The 26,299-nt window shown below is 51.0% G+C and overlaps 1 protein-coding gene across 1 annotated transcript in view; it reads right to left on the bottom strand.

Annotated features, from left to right (window-relative positions):
- Window positions 1-500: 500 nt before the first annotated feature.
- The window catches only part of LOC132396167 (phosphatidylinositol transfer protein alpha isoform-like), a 78,735-nt gene continuing 52,936 nt past the window's right edge, over window positions 501-26,299 (bottom strand). The window contains exons 5-13 of the mRNA XM_059973708.1: window positions 24,692-24,783; window positions 18,588-18,595; window positions 17,741-17,815; window positions 15,700-15,783; window positions 12,956-13,033; window positions 11,596-11,706; window positions 10,287-10,409; window positions 3,341-3,409; window positions 501-1,559 (exon numbers count right to left, since the gene is read on the bottom strand). Coding sequence (XP_059829691.1) covers window positions 3,362-3,409; window positions 10,287-10,409; window positions 11,596-11,706; window positions 12,956-13,033; window positions 15,700-15,783; window positions 17,741-17,815; window positions 18,588-18,595; window positions 24,692-24,783 — 619 coding nt within the window. The 3' untranslated portion in view covers window positions 501-1,559; window positions 3,341-3,361. The remainder of the gene's footprint in view (window positions 1,560-3,340; window positions 3,410-10,286; window positions 10,410-11,595; window positions 11,707-12,955; window positions 13,034-15,699; window positions 15,784-17,740; window positions 17,816-18,587; window positions 18,596-24,691; window positions 24,784-26,299) is intronic.

Here is a 26,299-nt window from a genome sequence, read left to right as displayed (position 1 = left end):
CTTGCTTCTTGCTGAATAGTTATGGCTCTTAAGTGGGGTATGGACAGAAAGAAACAAAATGCTGGAGAAAGTCAGTATCTATGGAAATTAACAGATACTCGATGTTTCAGACAGAAACCCTTCTTTAGGACTCAAAAGGTCAGCATGGACAGGATGGGCTGAAGGGCCAGTCTTCATGCTGTACAGGGCAGCATGATAGTGCAGTGGTTAGCACAATGCTCTACACTGCCAGCGACCCACGTTCAATTCCCGCTGCTGTCTCTATGTTTTCTCTGTGATCATACGGGTCTCCTCCCACATTCCCACGACGAAGGTTAGGGTCAGTGAGTTGTGCACTTGTCACGTTGGCGCCAGAAACATGGCGACAGTTGCGGGCTGCCCTCGGCACCTCTTTGGACTGTGTTGATTGTTGTCACGGTGTTTTGATGTATGTGTGACTGGTAAAGTTCAACTTTAAACTCCAAGAACGACACCCCAAAGGAGACAGAGCAGACAGTGAGTGCTATTGGACATTTTTTATTTATTGCATGAGTGAAACAATTAAAAAAATAAGTGATGCTTTGTTCAAGAAATGAAAAAAACCAAAAACTGGTTATAGTACGACAGGAAGGTGTTGATTCTGAGACAGAGAATGTGACAGACGACGGATTAAGCACTCAGAGTAAACTGGGTAAGCGGGGAATGGGGGGTGAGGGGGAGGAGCTGCACTATCGACTCTCAGCCCTGAGGTAAGCTCCTTAGGTCTGCAACAGCCTCACGTGGCCGGACGACAATGTCCCCAGCACATGAAGGTCCTTAATACAAGGCAAATGCCCCTGGTAGGCCCAACTACCCTCTCAGCATGCTGGGGGCTAAACCTCTGGAGAGGCCCAAGCCTCTTTACCGTGGCTCCCACTGAACCCCACTCCAGTCCTAAAGACGTTCCAACCTCCCGTTTGGTGTGGGACAGCGAGAGCCAGGAGGATTTGTAATGGCCCCACTTCGTGTCTCCTTCCCACCATCCTCCCCCTCCACCTCCCCTCACAAACTATCTCCTAATGGATATACCTGGCTTTGCAAAACATGGAATGCTGGTCTGCTCCAGAGGGAGGCACCTCAGGAGCGTTTTATTGCACTTAAGACAACCAAATAAATTAACGATTCTGCAATAAATTAACGTTAATAAGATCACCTCACATGGATGGAAGGAGGAACGAATTGGAATAGCACATCATAGCCACTCGATGGAATATTTGAGATTGGTCACCACCTTTGAACCATGGTCACTCAGTGCTTGGTTCAGACCAGACACACAGTACATCGATAATAGCAGGTAGAGCACAGCAAACCCTAACACTCAGTATATTCTGCATGGGATTAAAGTTAGTGCTTTCGTATTCCTCTGCCTGGTCCCAACAATCTATTTCTTCTAGCAACATCCCAAGATTTGTTTAAAAATATCATTCTGTGAATGGAGAGGTGGGGAGGGGGGCAGGGGGGGAAGGAGGAGGAGGGGGTTACTCAGAGGCAGGACGTCCTTCACCGCTGGAGTGTGACAGCCTCGGACGCAATCTCGTCAGCTACAACAGAAAGGAAAGGCCAGCTTAGAATCACTAGTCTCTCCTCTCTCTCCCCCGACCCACCCACCCACCCCAGAATCACCGGTCTTTCCTCACTCCCCCGACCCACCCACCCCAATGTAGAATCACCAGTCTCTCCCCTCTCCCCCAACCCACTCACCCCACCCCAGAATCACCGGTCTCTCCCCTCTCCCCCGACCCACCCACCCCAATGTAGAATCACCAGTCTCTCCCCTCTCCCCCAACCCACTCACCCCACCCACCCCACCCCAGAATCACCGGTCTCTCCTCACTCCCCCGACCCACCCACCCCAACGTAGAATCACCGGTCTCTCCCCACTCCCCCGACCCACCCACCCCAACGTAGAATCACCGGTCTCTCCCCACTCCCCCGACCCACCCACCCCAACGTAGAATCACCGGTCTCTCCCCACTCCCCCGACCCACCCACCCCAACATAGAATCACCGGTCTCTCTCCTCTCCCCCGACCCACCCACCCACCCCAGAATCACCGGTCTCTCTCCTCTCCCCCGACCCACCCACCCCACCCCAGAATCACCGGTCTCTCCCCTCTCCCCCTACCCACCCACCCACCCCAGAATCACCGGTCTCTCCTCACTCCCCCGACCCACCCACCCCAACGTAGAATCACCGGTCTCTCTCCTCTCCCCCAACCCACCCACCCCACCCCAGAATCACCGGTCTCTCCCCTCTCCCCCGACCCACCCACCCACCCCAGAATCACCGGTCTCTCCTCACTCCCCCGACCCACCCACCCCAACGTAGAATCACCGGTCTCTCCCCACTCCCCCGACCCACCCACCCCAACGTAGAATCACCGGTCTCTCTCCTCTCCCCCGACCCACCCACCCCACCCCAGAATCACCGGTCTCTCCTCATTCTGACCCACCCACCCCAACGTAGAATCACCGGTCTCTCCCCACTCCCCCGACCCACCCACCCCAACGTAGAATCACCGGTCTCTCCCCACTCCCCCGACCCACCCACCCCAACGTAGAATCACCGGTCTCTCTCCTCTCCCCCGACCCACCCACCCACCCCAGAATCATCGGTCTCTCTCCTCTCCCCCGACCCACCCACCCCACCCCAGAATCACCGGTCTCTCCTCACTCCCCCGACCCACCCACCCCAACGTAGAATCACTGGTCTCTCCCCTCTCCCCCGACCCACCCACCCCACCCCAGAATCACCGGTTTCTCCTCACTCCCCCAACTCACCCACCCCAACGCAGAACCATCAGTCTCCTTTCCCCCCACCCGACCCACCCACCCCACCCTAGAATGACCAGTCTCTCCTCATTCTGACCCACCCACCCCAATGTAGAACCATCAGTCTCTCATCCCCCCCCCCCACAGGAGGTGATTCCTCCTTGGGAGGGATTCCACTACCGTACTGCCCCTCCAACCCAATGTCGAACCATCTGTCTCTCATTCCCACAACCCCCGCCCCTCCCATCCAACGAGAGTCTCCCCCACCCATCCTCACTCCCCCAACCCCCGGGACAGTTCCCCTCCTCTCCTCCCTCCCCCAGCATTAGGACAGTGCCACCCTCAATCCCCTCTAGTTTTGGGAATAGAGTCACCCTCCCACCCCAAATCCCCTCCTAATGGGAGATTCTCCCTGCCTCCCAGCAAACCTTTCTGGCCTTGGGACAGGGTCAACAACTACCACAGTGCAAGGTGTTGGTACAGACTGACAGCTGGTGTACAGGAGTCACAGATACAGGCAGACTGTAGATCACAGGCAGAGTTGTACTTACTGCATGAACAGCAGTCCGGCACTATTCATCAGTGGCTGTCAGTCCTCTCACAGGCCCATTCTGGATCATCTGCAGAGGAGGAAATGAGTCAGTACACACATCCCTGCAAGTCTCAAAACACACACACACACACACACATCCACACCTCCGGTTCCCATTCCCACCCCAACCCGGTCTCCCCTCACCTCCCACATTAACACCAACCCGGTCACCCCTCACCTCCCACATTAACCCCAACCCGGTCACCCCTCACCTCCCACATTAACCCCAACCCGGTCTCCCCTCACCTCCCACATTAACCCCAACCCGGTCTCCCCTCACCTCCCACATTAACCCCAACCCGGTCTCCCCTCACCTCCCACATTAACCCCAACCCGGTCTCCCCTCACCTCCCACATTAACCCCAACCCGGTCACCCCTCACCTCCCACATTAACCCAATTCCCACTCCCACCCTATCGACAGTCTCCCCTCACCCACATTAACCCCAACCCGGTCTCCCCTCACCTCCCACATTAACCCCAACCCGGTCTCCCCTCACCTCCCACATTAACCCCAACCCGGTCACCCCTCACCTCCCACATTAACCCAATTCCCACTCCCACCCTATCGACAGTCTCCCCTCACCCACATTAACCCCAACCCGGTCTCCCCTCACCTCCCACATTAACCCCAACCCGGTCACCCCTCACCTTCCACATTAACCCCAACCCAGTCACCCCTCACCTCCCACATTAACCCAATTCCCATTCCCACCCCTACCCTGTCACCCCTCACCTCCCACATTAACCCCAACCCGGTCACCCCTCACCTCCCACATTAACCCCAACCCGGTCACCCCTCACCTCCCACATTAACCCCAACCCGGTCACCCCTCACCTCCCACATTAACCCAATTCCCACTCCCACCCTATCGACAGTCTCCCCTCACCTCCCACATTAACCCCAACCCAGTCTCCCCTCACCTCCCACATTAACCCCACCTCCCACTCCCACCCTATCGACAGTCACCCCTCACCTCCCACATTAACCCCAACCCGGTCACCCCTCACCTCCCACATTAACCCCAACCCGGTCTCCCCTCACCTCCCACATTAACCCCAACCCGGTCTCCCCTCACCTCCCACATTAACCCAATTCCCATTCCCACCCCTACCCTGTCACCCCTCACCTCCCACATTAACCCCAACCCGGTCACCCCTCACCTCCCACATTAACCCAAACCTGGTCTCCCCTCACCTCCCACATTAACCCCAACCCAGTCTCCCCTCACCTCCCACATTAACCCCAACTCCCACTCCCACCCTATCGACAGTCTCCCCTCACCTCCCACATTAACCCCAACCCGGTCACCCCTCACCTCCCACATTAACCCCAACCCGGTCACCCCTCACCTCCCACATTAACCCCAACCCGGTCACCCCTCACCTCCCACATTAACCCCAACCCGGTCACCCCTCACCTCCCACATTAACCCCAACCTGGTCTCCCCTCACCTCCCACATTAACCCCAACCCGGTCACCCCTCACCTCCCACATTAACCCAAACCCGGTCTCCCCTCACCTCCCACATTAACCCCAACCCGGTCTCCCCTCACCTCCCACATTAACCCCAACCCAGTCTCCCCTCACCTCCCACATTAACCCCACCTCCCACTCCCACCCTATCGACAGTCTCCCCTCACCTCCTCCCACTCTCTGCCTGCAACTGGAGCTTCACCTCAAGACCAACAGGTCAGGAGAGCAGCCCACACAGACAATGCTGGAGGAGCTCAGCAGGAGGAAAACCTCCATGGAAATGAATAGAAAGTCAAATTTGGAGCCAAGACCCTTCATCAGGACTGGAAAGGAAGGGGGAAGAAGTCAGAAATAAGATTGGGTGGTGGGGGAAGGAAGTGATAGGTGAAACCAGAAAAGAGCAAAGGGTGAAGCACAGAGATAGGAAGTCGACTGGTGGAAGAGGTAAAGGGCTGGAGAAGGGGAACCTGAAAGGAGAGGACAGAATGTGATGGGAGAAAGGGAAGGGGAGGCGCATCAGTGGTGGCAGGTGAGGTGATAAGGTGAGAGAGGGAAACAGCAATGGGGAAAGGGACTATTACCAGAGGTTTGGGAAATTGATGTTCATGTGATCAGGCCATGGACTGACATGTCAGAGGGGGAATGGGCAGTCGAATTGAAATGGGTGGCCACCGGGAGATCCTGCTTTTTGTGGGGGACAGAGCGAAGGTGCCTGTGAAGCGGTCTCCCAGTCTAGGTCGGGTCTCACCGACAGACAGGAGGCCACAGTATACGACCCAACAGACTCACAAGTGAAGGACTGTTTGGGGCCCTGGATGGTAGTGAGGGAGGTGGTGTAGGGGCAGGTGTAGCACTTGTTCCACTTGCAAGGGTAAGTACCAATAGGAAGTTCAGTGGGAATGACGAGTGAACAAGGGAGTCACGTATGGAGAGATCCCTGTGGAAAGTGGAAAATCAAGAACGAGAGGCAGCAACACCTCTGCCATGATTATTCTAAACGTGATGCTGTCCTCAGCCCGTGACTCTACTCCCTCTACACTACTGGCAACAAGGCCAGATTCTGCTCTGACTATCTACAAGTTTGCAGATTACACCACTGTAGCAGGCTGTCTCTCAAATAATGAAGATTTGGAGTACAGGAAGGAGATGGGGAGATCAGTGACATGTTGATCAGAAGCTTTAGGAAAGAATTAGGCAATTTGGCCCATTGAGTCTGCTCCACCATTTCATCATGGCTGATCTAATTTCCCTCTCAGCCCCAATCTCTTGCCTTCTCCCCATATCCCTTCATGTCCTGACCAATTAAGAATTTAAGGAAAAAAAGGTCAGCCATGACTGAAAGGCAGAGCAGACTCAATGGGCCAAATGGCCTCATTCTGTTCCTATATCTTATGGTATTTCAGAACCCTGGGGTGTAGACCATCTGGTTCACATGACTCATCTACCTTCAGACCTTTCAGTTTCCCAAGAACCTTCTCTCTAGTTAAATTCACACTTCATGACCTGGTACCAGGAAGCTCCAACATACCGCTAAGTGTCTTCCACAGTGAAGACTGACGCAAAATACTTATTCAGTTTGTCCGCCATTTCGTTGTCGTCCCCATTACTACCTCTCCAGCATTGTTTTCCAGCAGTCCTCTAGACTCTTGCTTCTCTTTTATACTTTATGTATCTGAAGAAACTGTGGCATCCTCTTTAATGTTACTGGTTAGCTTACTTTCACATTCTGTCTTTATCTTCTTAATGACTGTTTCTAGTTGCCTTCTGTTGGTTTTGAAAAGCTTCCCAATTCCCCAACTTCCCACTAATCTTTGCTCTATTATATACCCTCTCTTTGGCTTTGACTTCTCTTGTTAGCCATGGTTGTGTCATCTTTCCTTTGGAATACTTTTTCCTCTTTGGGCTGTATATATCATGTACCTTCTAGATTGCTTCCAGAAATTCCAGCCATTGCTGCTCTGCCAGTGTTCTTTCCCCAATCAGTTCTGGCCGACTCCTCTCTCATGCCTCCGTAATTCCCTTTATACCACTATAGTACTGATACATCTGCTTTAGCTTCTCCTTCTCAAATATCAGGATGAATTTGATTATATTATCACTTCCCCTAAAGGTTCTTTTACCTTAAGCTCTCTAATCAATTCCGGTTCATTGCATAAAACCCAATCCAGAATAGCTGATCCCCTAGTGGGCTAACAATATCATACCTGCCATTCTGCAACTGTATTGCAAGTTTATCAACCTTATTCTGAGTACTGCATGTACTCAAATACACCTTCAGTCTGCATTTACCCCTTTCGATTTTGTCCGCCTCTTACACGGCAACTCATCCTGTTGACTGCAATTTTGCCCCATCAACAGCCTCTCCTCTGTTTATAAACCAGCTACCTCATCTTCAGCACTATTATCCACCTTTTCTATGATACTTCTTAAACTGAAATATACACAGCTCAGGACACTAGTCACACCATGCTCAAGCTTTTGATTCCTAATTTTGTCTGGGGTCTTACCAACATCTGTCTCCAAAACTGTTCTGGCACTCTGGTTCCCATCACCCTACAACTCTAGTTTAAACCCCACCATGCAGCATTAACAAACCTTTCCACTGGAATAATAGTTCCCACCCTTACCCCACCCCCTCCCCAAGTTCAGGTGTAAACTATCCCTTCTGTACAGGTCTCATTTTCCCTGGAAGAGAGTCCAATGATCCGAAAATCTTGTGCCCTCCCTCCTACACCAAGTTCTTAAGTCACATATTAAACTGTTTCTGGCCTCACTAGCACATGGCACGAGTAGCAATCCTGAGATCACAACCCCGAAGTCCTGCATTTAACTCAGCACCCAACTCCCTATGCACTCATCCTACCCATGTCATTGGTGCCTACAAGGGCCACAACTGGCTGCTCACCCTCCCATTTAAGAATGTGGAGGTCTCGATCTGAGATATTCCAGACCCTGGCACCCGGGAATCTTGTTTTCAGCCACAGAACTTTCTGTCCATTTCTCTAATGAATCCCCAATCAGCACAGCGTGCCTCTTGCCCCTCACCCCCCCCTCCACTTCTGACACAAAGGCAGACTCAGTTCCAGAGACCTGACGGCAGTGATTCTCCTGTTAGGTCACCCCCCGCCCACCCCCGGGTGATAAACTTGAGGGAAATGGCCACATGGGTACCTTGCACTGGCTCCTTAACCTTTTTCTTGAATGTCACCAGTTTCCTGTGTTCTGCACCTTGGGTGTAACCTCCTCTTTATAACATCTTATCAACCCCTCAGCCTCCCAAATGATCTCGATTTCATCCAGTTCCAACTCCTTAATGAGAATTATTAGAAGCTGCAGTCGTGACAGCAACCTCTCCCTTGATATCAACAACACAACAGAGTTGGTCACTGACGTCAGGAAAGGGGTTTGAAGCACAAACTCCTGTCTGCAAAGGTGTTGAGGTTGAGAGGGTTAGAGATGTAAATTCCCAGAAACTTGCATCACCAATTAGGCCATTCAGCCCATCGAGTTTGCTCTGTCATTCCATCACGGCTGATTTATTATCCCTCTCAACCCCGTTCTCCTGCAGCCTTTGTCACCCTGACTAATCAAGAAGCTATCAACCTCTGCTTTAACTATACCCAATCACTTGGTTTCCACAGATGTCTGTGGCAATGAATTCCACAGATTCATCAATCTCTGGCAAAAGAAATTCCCCCTCATATCTGTTCGAGAGGGACATCCTGTGGGCTCTGGTCCTAGACTCTCCCACTATAGGAAACATCTTCTCCATGTCCACTATCTCGGCCTTTCAATATTAAATGAGATATCCCCCCCCCCCCCACCTTTTTTCTAAATTACAGCAAGTACAGGCCCAGAGCCATCAAACGCTCTTCATGTTAACCCTTTCATTCCCAGAATCATTCTCATGACCCTCTCAAATGCCAGCACATCTTTCCTTAAATATGGCGCCCAAAACGGCTCACAATACTTCACGTGGTCTGACAAATGCTTATAAAGCCGCAGCATTACATCACTGCTTTTATATTCTAGTCCTCTCAAAATGAATGCCAACATTATATTTGCCTTCCTCACCATCGACTCAACCTGCAAGTTAACCTTTAGGGAATCCTGCATGAGGACGCCCATGTTTTAAATGTTCTCCCCATTTAGAAAACAGTCTACGCCTTTATTCTTTCTACCAAAGTGCCCGAGCATACATTTCCCTACATTATATTCCATCTGCCACTTCTTTGCCCATTCTTCTGCCAGTCCTTCTGCAGTCTTCTTGCTTCCTCGACACTATCTGCCCATCCACCATTCTTCATATTGTCCACAAACTTGGCCACAAAGCTATCAATTCCATCAAGCAAATCACTGACATACGTTGTGAAAAGCAGTCCCAACACTGACCCCATGGAACATTACCAGTCACTGGGAGCCAACCAGAAAAGGACACCTTTATTCCCACTCGCTGCCTCCTGCCAGTCAGTTATTCTTCTATTCATATTAGTCTCTTTTCTTTTCTACGTGGTCTAACCATGAAGCCAAGAGAGCTCACCAATTCAGCATGTCCTGTCGACCCTTACTGATTTCCAGTGAAAGCACTCTGTCCGGATACACCACAGCTCTCTGTCTGTGACCGCAAGGAACAGCTCAGCACAACACAGAAACCAAACTCCCCTCCACGTCTGTACTTCTCACTGCCTCGGTGAAGCACCCAAAGACCCTTCCCATCCCACACATTCTCTCTTCTCTTCGATCGGGAAGATACAAAAGCCTGAATGTATGCCCCACCATGCTCAAGAACAGCTTCTACCCTACCGTTATCAGACTACTGAATGGTCCCCTAGTATGCCAAGATGGACTCCTGAATGAGTCTACCACACCTTGACTTTACACCTCAGTGCAATGCAGGCAGACAATTTTTCTATAACTAACCATAAGATACAGGAGCAGAATTAGGCCATTTGGCCCATCGAGTCTGCTGCCCCATTTGTTCTTCATTGTTTTACTTTGCTCGAGGTGATTGGGTCAGTATCTCTGTGCAAGTTTCAATAATAAACCAGTTCCTGTTCTGCTGAGCAGCCCTGGCTCTGATCGAGGACCACCCCCCCCACCTTACAGTCTGTCAGTTCCACCACACACCAATGAACTCTCCAATACTTTCCTCCATTCTGCTTCAAATTATGCCTCCCCCGCCACCCCACCCCCCATATTAGCCATTTCCGCCCTTGGCACACAGCGCGAGGGCTGCCTACTCACCTGCTGCTCATCAAGTCACCTCTCGCCCTCCTTCACTCCACACAGCAAGGTCCTAGCTCCCTCAACCTATCCTCAGACATGCTCCCTAATCCCGTCAGTGTCCTAGCAATCTCCACTGCCAAAACTTCCACACCACTCTCAGTCTGGTGGCAAAAAGGTGCTCAGGACGACCCAGGCTAACACACCTCATCAAGCTCCTTCTTAGTCTCCTCCTCCATCCGCCGGATATCGTCCATGGTCAGCTCAATCCACCGATCTATCCAGCAGAACAGCTGCCGGTGAAAGATTGTGAACAATCGCCTTTCCTGCTGCTCACACAAAAACAACAGACGTTAGTCACACCGTGAGAGACGAGGACACAGTGCGAGGGAGAATCCCAGACACAGACACACTGTGAGACAGGCGCACAGCGCGAGGGAGAACCCCAGACACTTACACCATGACAGACACAGTGTGAGGGAGAACCCTAGACACAGACACACAGCGCGAGGGAGAACCCCAGACACAGACACACAGCGTGAGGGAGAATCCCAGACACAGACACACAGCGCGAGGGAGAACCCCAGACATAGTCACACTGTGAGACAGGCGCACAGCGCGAGGGAGAACCCCAGACACTTACACCATGACACACAGTGTGAGGGAGAACCCCAGACACAGACACACAGCGCGAGGGAGAATCCCAGACACTTACACCATGACAGGCACACAGCGTGAGGGAGAATCCCAGACACAGGCACACAGCGTGAGGGAGAATCCCAGACACACAGCGCGAGGGAGAACCCCAGACACAGACACACAGCGCGAGGGAGAATCCCAGACATAGTCACACTGTGAGACAGGCGCACAGCGCGAGGGAGAATCCCAGACACTTACACCATGACAGGCACACAGCGTGAGGGAGAATCCCAGACACAGGCACACAGCGTGAGGGAGAATCCCAGACACACAGCGCGAGGGAGAACCCCAGACACAGACACACAGCGCGAGGGAGAATCCCAGACATAGTCACACTGTGAGACAGGCGCACAGCGCGAGGGAGAACCCCAGACATAGTCACACCTTGCGAGGGAGAATCCCAGACACTTACACCATGACAGACACACAGTGCGAGGGAGAATCCCAGACACTTATACACAGCATGAGGGAGAATCCCAGACACAGACACACAGTGCGAGGGAGAACCTCGAACACTGTAGATTCCACGCTCTGAACAACCAAGTCAGAGTCATAGAGCACCAGAGCACAGAAACGGGCCCGTCGGGAACCCCTGGATTAGAGGGATCACAGGTAAATGGATCAGTCGGTATGGAGACGGGCTGACAGGCCTGTTTCTGTACTGTATAACCCTGCCTAAAGTGAGACGTTTCGAAGCCAGTAACTGGAAGTAGCCTCAGGAGGATGTATCAGACACTGCAGCCCCCCCCCCCCCCCCCCGTTCACAACCCCCATCCCGTCCCTGCCCAGTGTCCCCTGGCTCGGACACTCGCTCACCTTCTGGATGAAGTTCTCCACTTTACTCTGCAGCCCCCACCACTTGAACTTCACGGTCACCAGCTTGTACGCACACATGTGTGGCCAATCTTTCCTCTTTGGCAGGTTTTTCTAGAGGGGCAACAGAGAGCAGTGAGTGTCCAGTGATCCTGGAGGGGGTGGGTCTGGCAGCAAGGTCCACGTTCGGGGGGTGGGGGGGCTCACTCCAGGGAGCACAACTTTAAGGTCAGAGGCAGTTGTGTTTGTTTTAAGAAACACATAATGGTGGGTGGGTGGATTGTGCTGCCAGAGCTGGTGGTTGGGGAAGATACATTAGCATCTTTGAACAGACCCTTAGGCAGACGAATTATAGAAACATGGAGGCCTATGTGGGAGGGAAGGGTTAGATTCATCTTTGAATAGGTTTAGGGGTTGCTGTAATGTTTCCTACCCTGATTGCCTGTATTGGAGGCAAAAATGAGAGTCAGCTCATCTAGAATCTGGAATGCTGGACGAATACTGGACTCCTTGAATTAGAGTACTGAGTGCATGAGCTGGGATGTTACGTTAACGTCGTATAAAATGCTGGTGAGGCCGAATTTGGAGATTCTGCTCAGCTACCTACAGGAAAGGTATCAATAAGATTGAAAGAGTACAGAGAACATTTACAAGGATGTTGCTGAGTCTGAAGGACCTGAATTATAGGGAAAGGTTGAATAGGTTAGGACTTTATTCCCCAGAGCATAGGAGAATGAGGGGAGATTTGATAGAGGTGTACAGAATTATGCTGAGTATAGATAGGTAAATGCAAGCAGGCTTTTTTCACTGAGGTTAGGTGAGACCAGAAGTTGAGGTTATGGGTTAAGGTTGGAAGGTGAAATGTTTAAGGGGAACATCTTCCCTCAGATGGTGGTGAGTGTGGAATCAGCTGTCAGGGGAGGAGCTGGTTGCAGGTTCAATTTCAACATTTAAGAGTTATTCAGTTAGGTACATGGATGGCAGAGGTATGGAGGGCTGTGGTTGAGTAACAGTTCAGCATGGATTAAATGGGCCAAAGGGCCATCCTGTGCTGTAGCACCCTGTGACTGACTCAGTGGCATCTGTGGAGGGAGGGAAAGGGTCCCAGGGCAGGGAGTTGCACTGGGATCAAGGTGATAGATGGAACCTGATGGAGTCACATTATCGTATTGAAGATCTGGTGGTTCGATAAAACAATGGCACTGAAGGAGGTATTCTGTATCGAGACCTTATGGGCTCCTGCCCTGGGATGGACAGAACAGGAACTTTATTCTCATCTACCAGCTCTTTCTCCTCTAAATTAGCGACACACTGGTTTTAACTCCAATGACTCAAAGGGATTGAACAGTCACATAGTCTGTACCTTCCAATTAGCATCCAGGAGGCCACGACCCGTCTTGACTGATTTGAATATTGCTGGATCTTCCTCCGGTTTGTAATCCTGGAGAGAAAGAGACACTGTGAGGCCGGATGGACTAGATCCAGCTGAGGACCAAGAGGAAGCATTTGGTCCCTGGAAAATGTGCTGTCTTCTCACTGCCACCATCAGGCAGGAGATACAGGAGCCTTGTGTCCCATGCCGCCAGGTTCATGAACAGTTATTACTGTACAACCATCAGGCTCCTGAGCCAGTGTGGATAACTTCACTCAGCTGATTCCACAACCCATGGATTCACTTTCAATGACTTTTCACCCACGTTCTCTCTACCTTTTACATTTGCTCAGTTTGTCTTTTGCACGTTCGTTCTTTGTCAGTCTTTAATAAAATCTGTTGTATTTCTAAACATGCCTGCAGGAAAACGAGCCTCAGGATAGTAGAGAGGAAGATGATCATACTTTGATAATAAGTTTATTTTGACTTTGACATACACTGATCCAGGTAACCCAGGATGTCCCTCGATACCGAGCCCGTGACCGGCTCATGTGGCTGTGATGTACATGCGCGCGTGTCTACGTGCGCAACTCGTCCAGGTGAGTTTAAGGTCAAGGGCAACCCCAGGACATGAAATGTGGAGAATACCACCATGATAATGCCACTGTAAGGGGTTAAGCTCTTGTTCCCCTCCTCCTTCCCTTTCTTCCATGGCTTACCATCGGGGTGGAGACATGCCCACACCAAAGGAGGTTTCTCCCCCCCCCCCACCAAATCAGGGTCACGTGAAGCCGTGGGAGCAACTGGTGCAGATCACAAGTCCCGGTTTTGCGACCACTGATGCCGGGCAGACAACCTCTGAAGAGTATTGATAATGGCTGGGGTCACCCGTCTGCCCACACACTGCCCAGAAGTGGCAATGGCAAACTAGTTCTGTAGAAAAAATTTGCCAAGAACAATCACGGTCAAGGCCATGATTACCCATGTCATACGACACATCACACTGAAAATGAATGATACCTTTTCATCTCTTCACTTCTCATCTGCCCATCACCTCCCCCCATTCCCCTTTCCTTTCTCTCATGGTCCAGCCTCCTCTTCCGCCAGATTCCTCCCCCTTTAGCTCGTTACCTGTTCCACCCATCACCTGCCAGCTTCTTACTTCACCTCCTTCTCCACCCACCCACTTCCCCCCTCACCTGGTCTCACCAGTTGTCTTCACCCCCCACCATCCTCTCCTGGCCTTTTCCCTCTTCCTTTCCCGTCCATGAACATGGGGAAAACGGAAGGCACGGACATTGGGGGTTAGTTTAGTTGGCCATTTCATTTCTAATTTAAGTGGTTCGGCTCTGCACTGTGACCCGAAGAGCCTGCTCCTGTATCGTACAGTTCTTGGCTCTTTCCAGTCCTGACGAAATGCCGACTCTTTATTCCCCTCCAAAGATGCTGCCCGAACGACCGAGACCCTCCGCATTATGTGTGAAAAATGTCCTCGTTAGACAGCCATTACTTTATGCCTTTTCTGACGGAGATGTTACTAGCCACTGCTGGAAGTGAGAGCTGAAGGACCATGATTCAAACCAGTTACCAGCATCGCTGCTGTGCTCCATAGTTGGAGACCCAGCCACACTCACGCCACCCACTGCCCTCCACCACCAGAGGGCACCGGCGATGCAGGAGTCACTGGGATCTATCGGCACTGCTGAGGCCACCCATTGGCTGGAAACACACAATTATCAGCAGTACCTTCAAGCATTTCAGCATCAGGTTTATCACTGACATATGATGGAAAATTTGCTGTTCTGTGGCAGCAGTACAGTGCATATAAAAACATTTACTAAGTTACAATAGTATTAAAAAAAGGAAGCAAATGAGTGAGGTAGTGCTGATGGAGGGAGGTGGGGTGCAGGTCTGTCTCTACCAAAGGAGGTGTAAGGCACCCCCTCCCTCCGGTTGCCCATGGGCCACCCTTGGGCAAGGTGTAGCACCCGCTCAGCCACCCCCCCAATCAGGGTGTCGTGAAGCCATGGGAGCAGCTGGTGGATGGTCGGATGAGCATTCGGGGCAGGTCACATGTCTGACAGCAGGCAGGCAATCTCTAAAGAGAATTGACAGTGACTCGGGCAATGGCAAACTGTCAAATACATTCATGGGCATGGAAAGTCCATGATCTCCCTTGTCACACAACGATGATGACGAGTTTCCACTGACCATTTAGAAATCTGATGGTGCAGGGGAAGAAGCCGTGTCCTGAGGCTCGGACTCCTGTAACTCCTCCTCCACGGTAGTGCTGAGAAGAGGGCAGGTCCTGGGTGGCAAGGGTCCTGCATGAGGCATCAGATTTTGACGATGTTCTCGATGGCGGGGAGGCTAGCACCAATTTGGAACTGAAATTCCCCCTAGCTAAATCTGCAACCCCCGAATGGATCTGTGCCAAAATCTATCCGTTTCACGGCGGTAAATCATTCACGAGCACTGGCCTCCTCGCCACAGGACATCTTTGAAACGGGGGCCTCATGAAGGCCTCTCAGCACCCAGGACCTGCCTTGTTCCCATTCCACCAACACGGACAACAGCACTGTAACACACAAATACTTACATACTGAAGTTACTTCCAACTCAAACCCCCATTGTGATTCAGAAACCGCTTTTCCCCTCCGCCAAAATGACTCAATAGTCCACGAACACCTCCTCCCACAGGAGACCCAGACCAAGCTGACGTGTGAACAACTCACCCGAGCATTAATCTGGTCCCGGTCTGCGATATCGATATGAACTACCTCCACACTTTTCCACGTATTGGGCTCCAGGCAGTGAACCTTTCAGGGTGAAGGAGAGACTGATTATCAGGGAAAGTCCAATCACCTTCACCATATAACAATCACAGCACGGAAACAGGCCATCTCGGCCCTCCTAGTCCGTGCCGAACTCTTAATCTCACCTAGTCCCACCTACCCGCACTCAGCCCATAACCCTCCACTCCTTTCCTGTCCATATACCTATCCAATTTTACCTTAAATGACACAACTGAACTGGCCTCTACTACTTCTACAGGAAGCTCATTCCACACAGCTATCACTCTCTGAGTAAAGAAATACCCCCTCGTGTTTCCCTTAAACTTCTGCCCCCTAACTCTCAAATCATGTCACAGATACAAGGTCGTACAGAATATGATAGTCATCACTGTATCGCACCGGGGTACGGTACCGGTGGGGACGGGTCTGTCGCTGTGTGACACCGGGGTACGGTACCGGTGGGGACGGGTCTGTCGCTGTGTAACACCGGGGTACGGTACCGGTGGGGACGGGTCTGTCACTGTGTAACACCGGGGTACAGTACCGGTGGGGACGGGTCTGTCACTGTGTGACACCGGGGTACGGTACCGGTGGGGACGGGTCTGTCACTGTATAACAACGGGATACGGTACCGGTGGGGACGGGTCTGTCACTGTATAACACTGGGATACGGTACCGGTGGGGATGGGTCTGTCACTGTGTGACACCCAGGTACGGTACCGGTGGGGACGGGTCTGACACTGTGTAACACCGGGGTACGGTACCGGTGGGGACGGGTCTGTCACTGTATAACACCGGGGTACGGTACCGGTGGGGACGGGTCTGTCACTGTATAACACCGGGGTACGGTACCAGTGGGGACGGGTCTGTCGCTGTGTGACACCGGGGTACGGTACCGGTGGGGACGGGTCTGTCACTATATAACACCGGGGTACGGTACCAGTGGGGACGGGTCTGTCACTGTGTGACACCGGGGTACGGTACCGGTGGGGACGGGTCTGTCACTGTATAACACCGGGGTACGGTACCGGTGGGGATGGTCTGTCACTGTACAACACCGGGGTACGGTACCGGCGGGGATGGGTCTGTCACTGTGACACCGGGGTATGGTACTAGTGGGGATAGGTCTGTCGCTGTGTGACACCGGGGTATGGTACCGGTGGGGACGGGTCTGTCACTGTATAACAACGGGATACGGTACCGGTGGGGACGGGTCTGTCACTGTATAACACTGGGGTACGGTACCGGTGGGGATGGGTCTGTCACTGTGTGACACCCAGGTACGGTACCGGTGGGGACGGGTCTGACACTGTGTAACACCGGGGTACGGTACCGGTGGGGACGGGTCTGTCACTGTATAACACCGGGGTACGGTACCGGTGGGGACGGGTCTGTCACTGTATAACACCGGGGTACGGTACCAGTGGGGACGGGTCTGTCGCTGTGTGACACCGGGGTACGGTACCGGTGGGGACGGGTCTGTCACTATATAACACCGGGGTACGGTACCAGTGGGGACGGGTCTGTCACTGTGTGACACCGGGGTACGGTACCGGTGGGGACGGGTCTGTCACTGTATAACACCGGGGTACGGTACCGGTGGGAATGGTCTGTCACTGTACAACACCGGGGTACGGTACCGGCGGGGATGGGTCTGTCACTGTGACACCGGGGTATGGTACTAGTGGGGATAGGTCTGTCGCTGTGTGACACCGGGGTATGGTACCGGTGGGGACGGGTCTGTCACTATAACACCAGGGTACGGTACCGGTAGGGACGGGTCTGTCACTGTGTGACACTGGAATCAATCGCTAATTGTTTTTGTCGTTGCAAGTACGGAGACAGAATGAAAAGCTTTAGAATACATGCCATCTAGACAGATCGGTCAGAATACCGAGGCACAGAAAACAACATTACAGGTTGGGTCGTAGAGAAACTGCAGTGCAGGTGGGTGTGGTGTGGGTGTGGGTCTGTGACTCACATTTTCTGTATTGCCCAGGTCAGGTTTGTGCCAAGTTTCGATTTTGAGCAGGAAATCATCCTTCATGTATTCGTTCTGTAACAGAGTGAAGAAGGGTTGTGCTTGGGATGACATCAGTAGTACAATTACAAACGCCCCACCCAACCAGAAGACACTTTCCTGTGTTCTGGTGCACTGGATCCTTCACCAGCACCGGGGCTGGACCTCCCAGCTCCCCTGACGGGGGTGTACTTTCAGATCTGCCCACTACCTGTTGAGGTGGTAGGTCATGGGTGGGCTCAATCCCACCTTACCCAACAGTGGCTGGACTATGTGGTAGTGCCCAGCACACCTGTGAAGGCAGGTGTAAAGAAATACCAAAAAGCCATTCGGCCCTTCAACCTCTTGCTCACTCAGCTAATCTGGGTGCAGTAAACCCACTGTCCTGGGATTAGGCTAGGTTTAAATCGGGGGATTGACGGACAGCACAGCTCAAAGGGCCGGACGGCCTTCTTCTGAATAAATAAATAAAAGGAGTTTCCAATTCCAGGGCAGCTGCCGGAAAGCACAGACATACAAGAAACTGAAGAATGGTTTTGACCCTATATGTGGAGGATTCCAAGTCACTAAGCTTGTCCCACAGCTGGGGAAAATGGCTGTGAGGGGGTAAACCCAGAATGACATCTTGAGATTGGGCCACACCCACGGAAGACTGGCTTCTTCTCTCTGCCGTAATCAAATCCTGCTCCACCTCCTCAACCGAACCATTGCCCATCACTGGGAGATGTTCTCATAGCAACCCATTAGCCAAACCAAATCTTGCCCCTTCCACCATGGAGCCACAGCCGACTGGCGCCCGAACACTCACCGTGATGACTGGAGTCAGCAGAAGAGCAACATAGGAGAGAAGAGAGAGAGAGAGAGAGAGAGAGGTTAGAGATTGCCAGTGACACCAGCAACAGAGCTGGGCTCCAGGACAGGTACACTGCAACCTGGACCACAGACACCAGCGTTTCACACCCACACTGACTGACCCGTCAACAGCAGTCTGGACCACAGACACCAGCGTTTCACACCCACACTGACTGACCCGTCAACAGCAGTCTGGACCACAGACACCGGTGTTTCACACCCACACAGCCTGACCCGTCAACAGCAGTCTGGACCACAGACACCAGCGTTTCACACCCACACAGTCTCACCCGTCAACAGCAGTCTGGACCACAGACACCAGCGTTTCACACCCACACAGTCTCACCCGTCAACAGCAGTCTTGACCACAGACACCAGCGTTTCACACCCACACAGCCTGACCCGTCAACAGCAGTCTGGACCACAGACACCAGCGTTTCACACCCACACAGCCTGACCCGTCAACAGCAGTCTGGACCACAGACACCAGCGTTTCACACCCACACTGTCTGACCCGTCAACAGCAGTCTGGACCACAGACACCAGCGTTTCACACCCACACTGTCTCACCCGTCAACAGCAGTCTGGACCACAGACACCGGCATTTCACACCCACACTGTCTGACCCGTCAACAGCAGTCTGGACCACAGACAGTAACATTTCACATGCACATCTTGCCCCTCATTTTAAATATCTCAGTACACAGATGTCCCCAGTATTATCCTGTCATTGGGGGCTGCGTCCTTCAGAAACACGTAATTTGCTGTTTTGCTGCAGCTGTACAGTGCAATCCATTATCTGGTCACACGGGTTTAACTGGGCAGTGTGGCCTCGTGCTGGAAGGGTTTATCTTGCTGCTTGTCCAAACAAGTAATAAAACAAAATACAGTAAGAAATTAAAAAATAAATAAATTAGTGAAAGAGCAGAAAGTTGTGAGTTAGAGTTCATGGGTTCACTGTCAGTTCAGAAATGTGATGGTGGAAAAGCAGCTGTGACTACAACATTGAGTGTCTTCAGACGCCTGTACCTCTCCTCGATGCTGGCAATGGGAAAAGGGTGATGGGCTTCCTTAATGATGGCACTGGGTGGAAAAACATGAAAGGGCATTGAAGTTTTTAGAATAATCTGTCACCTTTCAAGCTTATTTTTTGGTATTCTGAAGTTGTGATTCCATACACACCTTTGTTAGGACTGAATCTGACTTACTATCAGTGGACAGTTAGCATAACTTTTGTAAAGTAAACAGAGTACTGGCACTTTGTCAAAGGGCTTTAGACAGTCTCCAGTGTGACACCGATAGCCCACTCTGTCGAGGGCGCGGTGAACTCTCCGAGACTTTGCTTACAGCCAGACAATGCTGGAACATCGCCGGGTTGGGGTTCACACCCACACTCACATTGCAGAGAGCACTCTAACAAACTGCTTCACTGCTCGGAACAGAAACTGCACTGCGGTGGACAGGAAGGCTCTGCAACTTGTAGTCAAAATTCCTCAATGTATCACCACATCAGCCCACCTGCCATCAAGGGTGTTTATACAGAAAGGTGCTGGGAAAGGGTCACTGATCTCATGAAGGATCCCACCCACGCTGCTCATGGAGTGCTAGTCCCACTCCCATCGGGGAGGAGGCTACGTAGCATCCACGCCAGGACCACCAGATTCAAAACCTTGCCCCAAGCAGTAAGACTGATCAATATGTTCACTAATTCACTGCTCTGCACACCCCCACCACCACTTTATCATTTCCTGTCAGAGTCACCTCATGTACAGGCACTGCTGTGCCCAGTGTTACTTTATGGACATACAATCCACATATATAAGCTATCTTATTTATATTTCTTGTGCTGTATCGGATCTTGAGAAACAGGTTTTTCCAATCACTTACATACTGGAAATGACATTAAGCAATCTTGAATTCAGTAGCACATTGAAGGAATAAAGCTGCAGGGCAGGCTTGTCTCCATTTGTACAGAGCAACACTCTCCTTGGGAACTGTTCCATGGGGGGGGGGCAGGATTCCCAGGGGCAATGCTGCAAGGCTTTACAAATTCTCCAGGTGACTGGGGGAGGGGGTCACAAGGAGGTGGACAGTGGAAAGGGTGAGCAGCTTTAAGATCGTCAGTGTCAATGTATCTGGGCCCAATATATTGATGCAATTATGAAAACGGCACAGCCGTGGCTAGATTTCACTAGGAATTGAGGAGATTTGGTATGCCAAAGACCCTCGCAAACTTCTACAGTGGTACCGTGGAGAGCATTTCGACTGGTTGCATCGCAGTCTGGTATGGAGGGGCCACTGCACAGGAAGAAAAAAAGCTGCACAGGGTAGTAAATTCAGCCAGCTCAATCATGGGCACCAGCCTCCACACCATCTTCAAAAGGCCATGCATCCATCATTGAGGACCCCCATCAGCCAGGACAAGCCCTCTTCTCATTGCTACCATCAAGGTGGTACAGGAGCCTGAAGACGCACATCTAGGAACAGCTTCTTCCTCTCTGCCGTCAACAGTCCATGAACCCACGAATGATTTTGGTCTCTTTTTGCATATATATTCTCAGTGTGATTGGAAGTGATTTTTATGGCTGGCTCTGTACTGCTGCTGCTCCCCCGGTGCCACAGTAACACAGCAATCATTGAGGCACCATCACCGCTCAATTCCCACGTCCTCGGTAAGCAAGTTTGTACATCCTTCCCACAAGCACATGGATTTCCTCCCACAGTCCAAAGATGTACCGCTCTGTAGGTTAATTGGTCATTGTAAGTTGTCCTGTGATTAGGCCGGGGTTAAACAGATGGGTTGTTGGGCCAGCAGGGCCTGTTTTGCACTCTCTAAATAACAAATTGCACGATGAAAACCTGATTCAGCTGCAGTGAGAGAACCTGGTTGCCATTTTAAGGGATTATGTAGCTGCTGCCTGCGGGATCCAGTATAGCTGCTCCCTCTCCGTACGTTACAGTCTGAATGACTGCACTGAAATAAGAGAAGGCACCTCCGTATTTTAAAGTCTCTTTCCCACATTTAAAATCTTGAGCATTTATTGGCAGGCTTAATGAAATATTTACATAGCTCTGAAGTGACCCAGTGTGTGGTTTAACCATACTGCAGGGATCCAGTATCACCTCAGTGTCATAGCAATGTCACACACCACCAGCGCACGAGCAAGGCTGATGAATTAAAAAGGAACATCCAGCATGCGATCTTTGTTTCTGCTGCTTAGCTGCAGCATATTATACTTCTGAAAGTAAGCAAGGAGACATACACTTGTCTTTTAAACAAATACATCATTTAATATGAGAAGCTGCAGCTCAGGTTATCGTTTGGAAGCTCCAGCCATGCGCTTCTGTAGTTGTGACATTCTTAAAGAGGCCACTTTCTCCAGGGAAAGGAGGAGCATTTGATGGCTCTGGGCCTGTATTCACCGAAATATTGGGGGGGGGGGGGGTATCTTATTGAATATTGAAAGGCCTAGATGAGGGAGGGGTACCCAACCTGAGGTCCACAGCTTAAAAGTGGATGGGAGCTCCTGGCCTAGAAAGAGTGGACATGGAAAGGATGTTTCCAATAGTGGGGGGGGGAAGCCTAGGATCAAAGGGCACAGCTTCAGAATAGAGGGACGTCCCTTTAGAAAAGAGGAGAGGAATTTCTTTCGCCAGAGAGGGGTGAATCTGTGGAAACGGATGACTGTGGAAACTAAATCATTGGATATATTTAAAGTGGAGGTTGATAGGTTCTTGATCAGTCAGGGCATCAAAGGTTACAGGGAGAAGGAAGGAGAATGGGGTTGATAGGGATAAGTAATCGGCCATGATGGAATGGCAGAGCAAACCTAATGGGCTGAATGACCTCATTTTGCTCCTGTTTTATGGTCTAAACTTTGGCCTACTTGCACCTCAGACACCAGGTGATCCACATGCCTGAAGCAGTTGTCAGAGCTGGAAACCAGTGAAAGTCAAAAAGACCAGGGCCAGCAGTCTGATTCTAGAACAGGGTCTGGCCGTCACCGGGGAGGCCCTGGTTTTCTATCACCACTCACAAAATACTGCAGGAACTCAGCAGGTCAGGCAGCATCTATGAAGAGCAATAAGCAGTCGATGCTTTGGGGCGAGACCCTTCATCAGGACTGGATAGGAAGGGGGACGAAGCCAGAATAAGGAGGTGGGGGAGAGGAAGGAGTACAAGTTGGCAGATGAAGGAGATGAGGAAAGAAGCTGAGAGGGGAAAGGTGGGAGAGGGATAAGGACTGAAGAAGGAATCGAATGGGGAGGAGAGTGGACCATGGGAGAAAGGGAAGTAGGAGGTGAACCAAAGGGAGGTGATGGGCAGGTGAGAAGGAAAGGAGTGAGAGGGTAGTCAGACTGGGCAGCACTCCCCCTCCGCCCCCACCTTATTCTGGCTTCTGTCCCCTTCTTTTCCCATCAACGATGAAGGGTTTCAGCCCAAGACATCGACTGTTTATTCCTTTCCATAGATACTGTCTGGCCCGCTGAGTTCCTCCCACTTTCTGTGCATGTTGCTCTGGATTTCCAGCATCTGCAGAACCTCGTGTTAATGCCTCACACATCTACTCTATCTGAATATATTGAGAAATCTTGAATTTGAGTGATACTGTAAATATTAGAGAAAGTGAGCAGGAAGGTGCTGGATTGGATCCAGACTGAGGAGCCTGAACTGTGTTAGTGATCATTCGGGGGTTCGGAAATTGTGGACAACAGAATTAAAATGAGAAACAGTAACTAAATTGAGAGTGGGTATTGTTTATTCTCCTCCATAGATGCTGCCTGACCTGCTGAGTTCCGGATTCTGGATTTCCAGCATCTGCAGAATCCCATGTCTGTGATTTATGTCACTGACATATCGCTTGGAGAATCGGGGTGTTTGGACATTCATTTCAATGACCTGCTGGTCTGACCAATCTGGTTACTGTATGTCAGACGGAGGCAGGGATCCCTTCTACAGACGGATGGCTCAATACACCTGATAGATTCCAGTGGACACAGCTGTTAAGGACCAAAGTGTGTGACTGAAATAACAGCTCCATTAACGACTTTCTAGATTTTTGTTTGTTTTGAACAGTATCCGACTGCGAGAACGTGACGGGTGCTCATACGGCCGACTGATTGGCCGGTAAATCGATTGGTCCTCCTATGAGTGGAGGGTTGCTTCCTTTTGTGGGCTTTTGTCTCGGCGGGTTCAGTCTGCCACTCCCACACTGTGAGATGCCCAGTGTGTCCCGTCAGTAACATGACTCAGAAAAACGCTCAATTGTAACACTCGTTGTCATTCTCACAACACAGGTTTTCCTTGCAATTTAGTGAAATTAAACCGCTTTTTTTTTTAAGCTGAGACACAAAACTCCCAGGGAATGGAGGATGGAGGCCCAGCGTCTGAGTCTGGGCCAGGGACTGGAATCAGAGACCCGGCAGCTGCCTGTCCTGGGTTTGGAGGCCTGTCTGAGGAGTGAACACTTGTTTTGCTGTTTACCGAGAACTGTGCACATGCTACTCCCAAGCAATTAGCTCTGATCCCCATTCCAAACATGGCCCCAACAACCAAGCTAATATTTGACCCTATCTGTAATCTGACGAACCTGGCTTGTACAGCTGATAAATGATAATAAAGTAATATTCTGGATAGTCACACTGTTTAAGACCATGAGTAATTTTCAGAAGCAGGTTTGGTATCACTGGCATATGTGGTGAAATGTGTTGTTTTGTAGTAGCAGTACATTGCAATACATAATTTAAAAAAAAATTAAATTACAGTACAAAATGCATATATGAAAAAAATAAGTCATGCAAAAAGAGAGCAAACAAAAAATAAGGTAGTGTTCATGGGCTCATTGTCTATTCAGAAATCTGATGGGGAGGAAAGAAGCCATTCTTGAATCATTGAGTGTATGTCTTCAAGCTCGTGGACCTCCTCCCTGATGGTAGCAATGAAAAGAGGGCATGTCCTGGGTGGAGGGTAATTTTCTGACACACACACACACACACCTCTCTTCCAGTGGTCCCAAGCCCTCAACACTCACACAGACTGCTCTGCTTCAGTTCACTCACCAGTTCTGCAGTATGGATATGCGTTCCAGGCCTTCTCGTGTACATTCAGGGCTCCCTCGGGGGCTAACATCTGCACAAACCTCGGTACTTTGCTGAAAGAACAACATGCTTTTAACTGCCTCGCAAGTCACATCAAGTCTGATGTCTTCAAGCTTCTCTCACACAGCCTGAGTACAGGGACATAGTCATCAACGTTAGAATCTGAATGAAAACTACCAAATATCGAAAGGCCTGGATAGAGTGGATACTTCCTATAGTGGGGGGAAATCTAGGACCAGAGAGCACAGCTCAGAATACTAGGACGTTCCTTCACAAAAGGGACGAGGATAAATTTCTTTAGCCAGAGAGTTATGAATCTATGGAATTCATTGCCACAGATGGTTGTGGAGGCCCAGTCAATGGGTATATTGAAAGCAGAGGTTGAGGGTTCTTGATTAGTAAGGTTACAAGGATAAGGCAGCAGAATGGCTTCGGCGCAAGAGGACTTCGGCAAGAAGCCTGCATTTCATTTATTCTGACTAATCTGGGATCAGGTAATGGGGAGACAGTTAGAGCAGTGGTGTGCTCCGTATGCAGTATGTGGGAGGTCAGGGTTGTCCCTGATGACCACACCTGCAATAGGTGCGTCCAGCTGCAGCTCCTATCAGACCGAGTTAGGGAATTGGAGCAGGAGCTGGATGAACTACGGATCATTCGGGAGGCAGAGGCAGATAAGAATTATCGGGAGGTAGTCACACCGAAAAGACAGGAGGTAGGCAAATGGGTGACAGTCAAGAGAGGCAGGGGGAGCAGAGAGAGAGAGAGAGAGAGAGAGAGAAGAGCACCCCTGTGGCCGTTCCCATCAACAATAAGTATACCGTTTTGGATACTGTTGGTAGGGATGACCTACCAGGAACAAGCTGCAGTGGTCCTGTCTCTGGCACTGAGGTTGGACCCTCGACTAGGAAGGGGAGGAGGGAAGAGAAGAGAGCAGTATTGATAGGGGATTCTATAGTCAGGGGGGCAGATAGGAGGTTTTGTGGGGAAGATCCGGAGTCTCGGATGGTATGTTGCTTCCCTGGTGCCGGGGTCCGAGACATCTCAGATCGGGTGCAGGTTATTCTCGAGAGGGAGGGCAAGAATCCAGATGTTGTGGTCCATGAAGAGACCAACGACGTGGGTAGGATGAGTGAGGGGGTCATGCGTAGGGAGTTCAGGGAGTTAGGTGCGAAGCTGAAGAGCAGGACCTCCAGGGTAACAATCTCAGGATTGCTACCTGTGCCACATGCGAGTGAGGCAAGGAACAGAAAGATTATAAAGATTAATATGTGGCTGAGAGGATGGTGCAGGAGAGGGGGCTTCAGGTTTGTAGATAATTGGGCTTTGTTCCAGGGAAGGTGGGATCTGTTCTGAAGGGATGGTTTACACCTGAACTGGAGCGGTACTAACATTCTTGCAGGAAAGTTTGCTAGTGCATCTTGGGGTGGGGGGGGGGGGGTTTAAACTAAATTTGCAGGGGGCAGGGATCCAGAATGTGAGAGAGGATAGCGAGAGGAAGAATAAAGGACAGGTGGGGACTGCACGGTTCTGGAATATTAAGCGTGTAGTAGAGAAAGGTGAGGCGGAACA

Source organism: Hypanus sabinus, chromosome 6, assembly GCF_030144855.1.
Source record: "Hypanus sabinus isolate sHypSab1 chromosome 6, sHypSab1.hap1, whole genome shotgun sequence".
Lineage (NCBI taxonomy): Eukaryota > Metazoa > Chordata > Chondrichthyes > Myliobatiformes > Dasyatidae > Hypanus > Hypanus sabinus.
The sequence above is the reverse complement of the archived record's forward strand: the minus strand, read 5'-3'. Positions and strand labels throughout refer to the sequence as shown.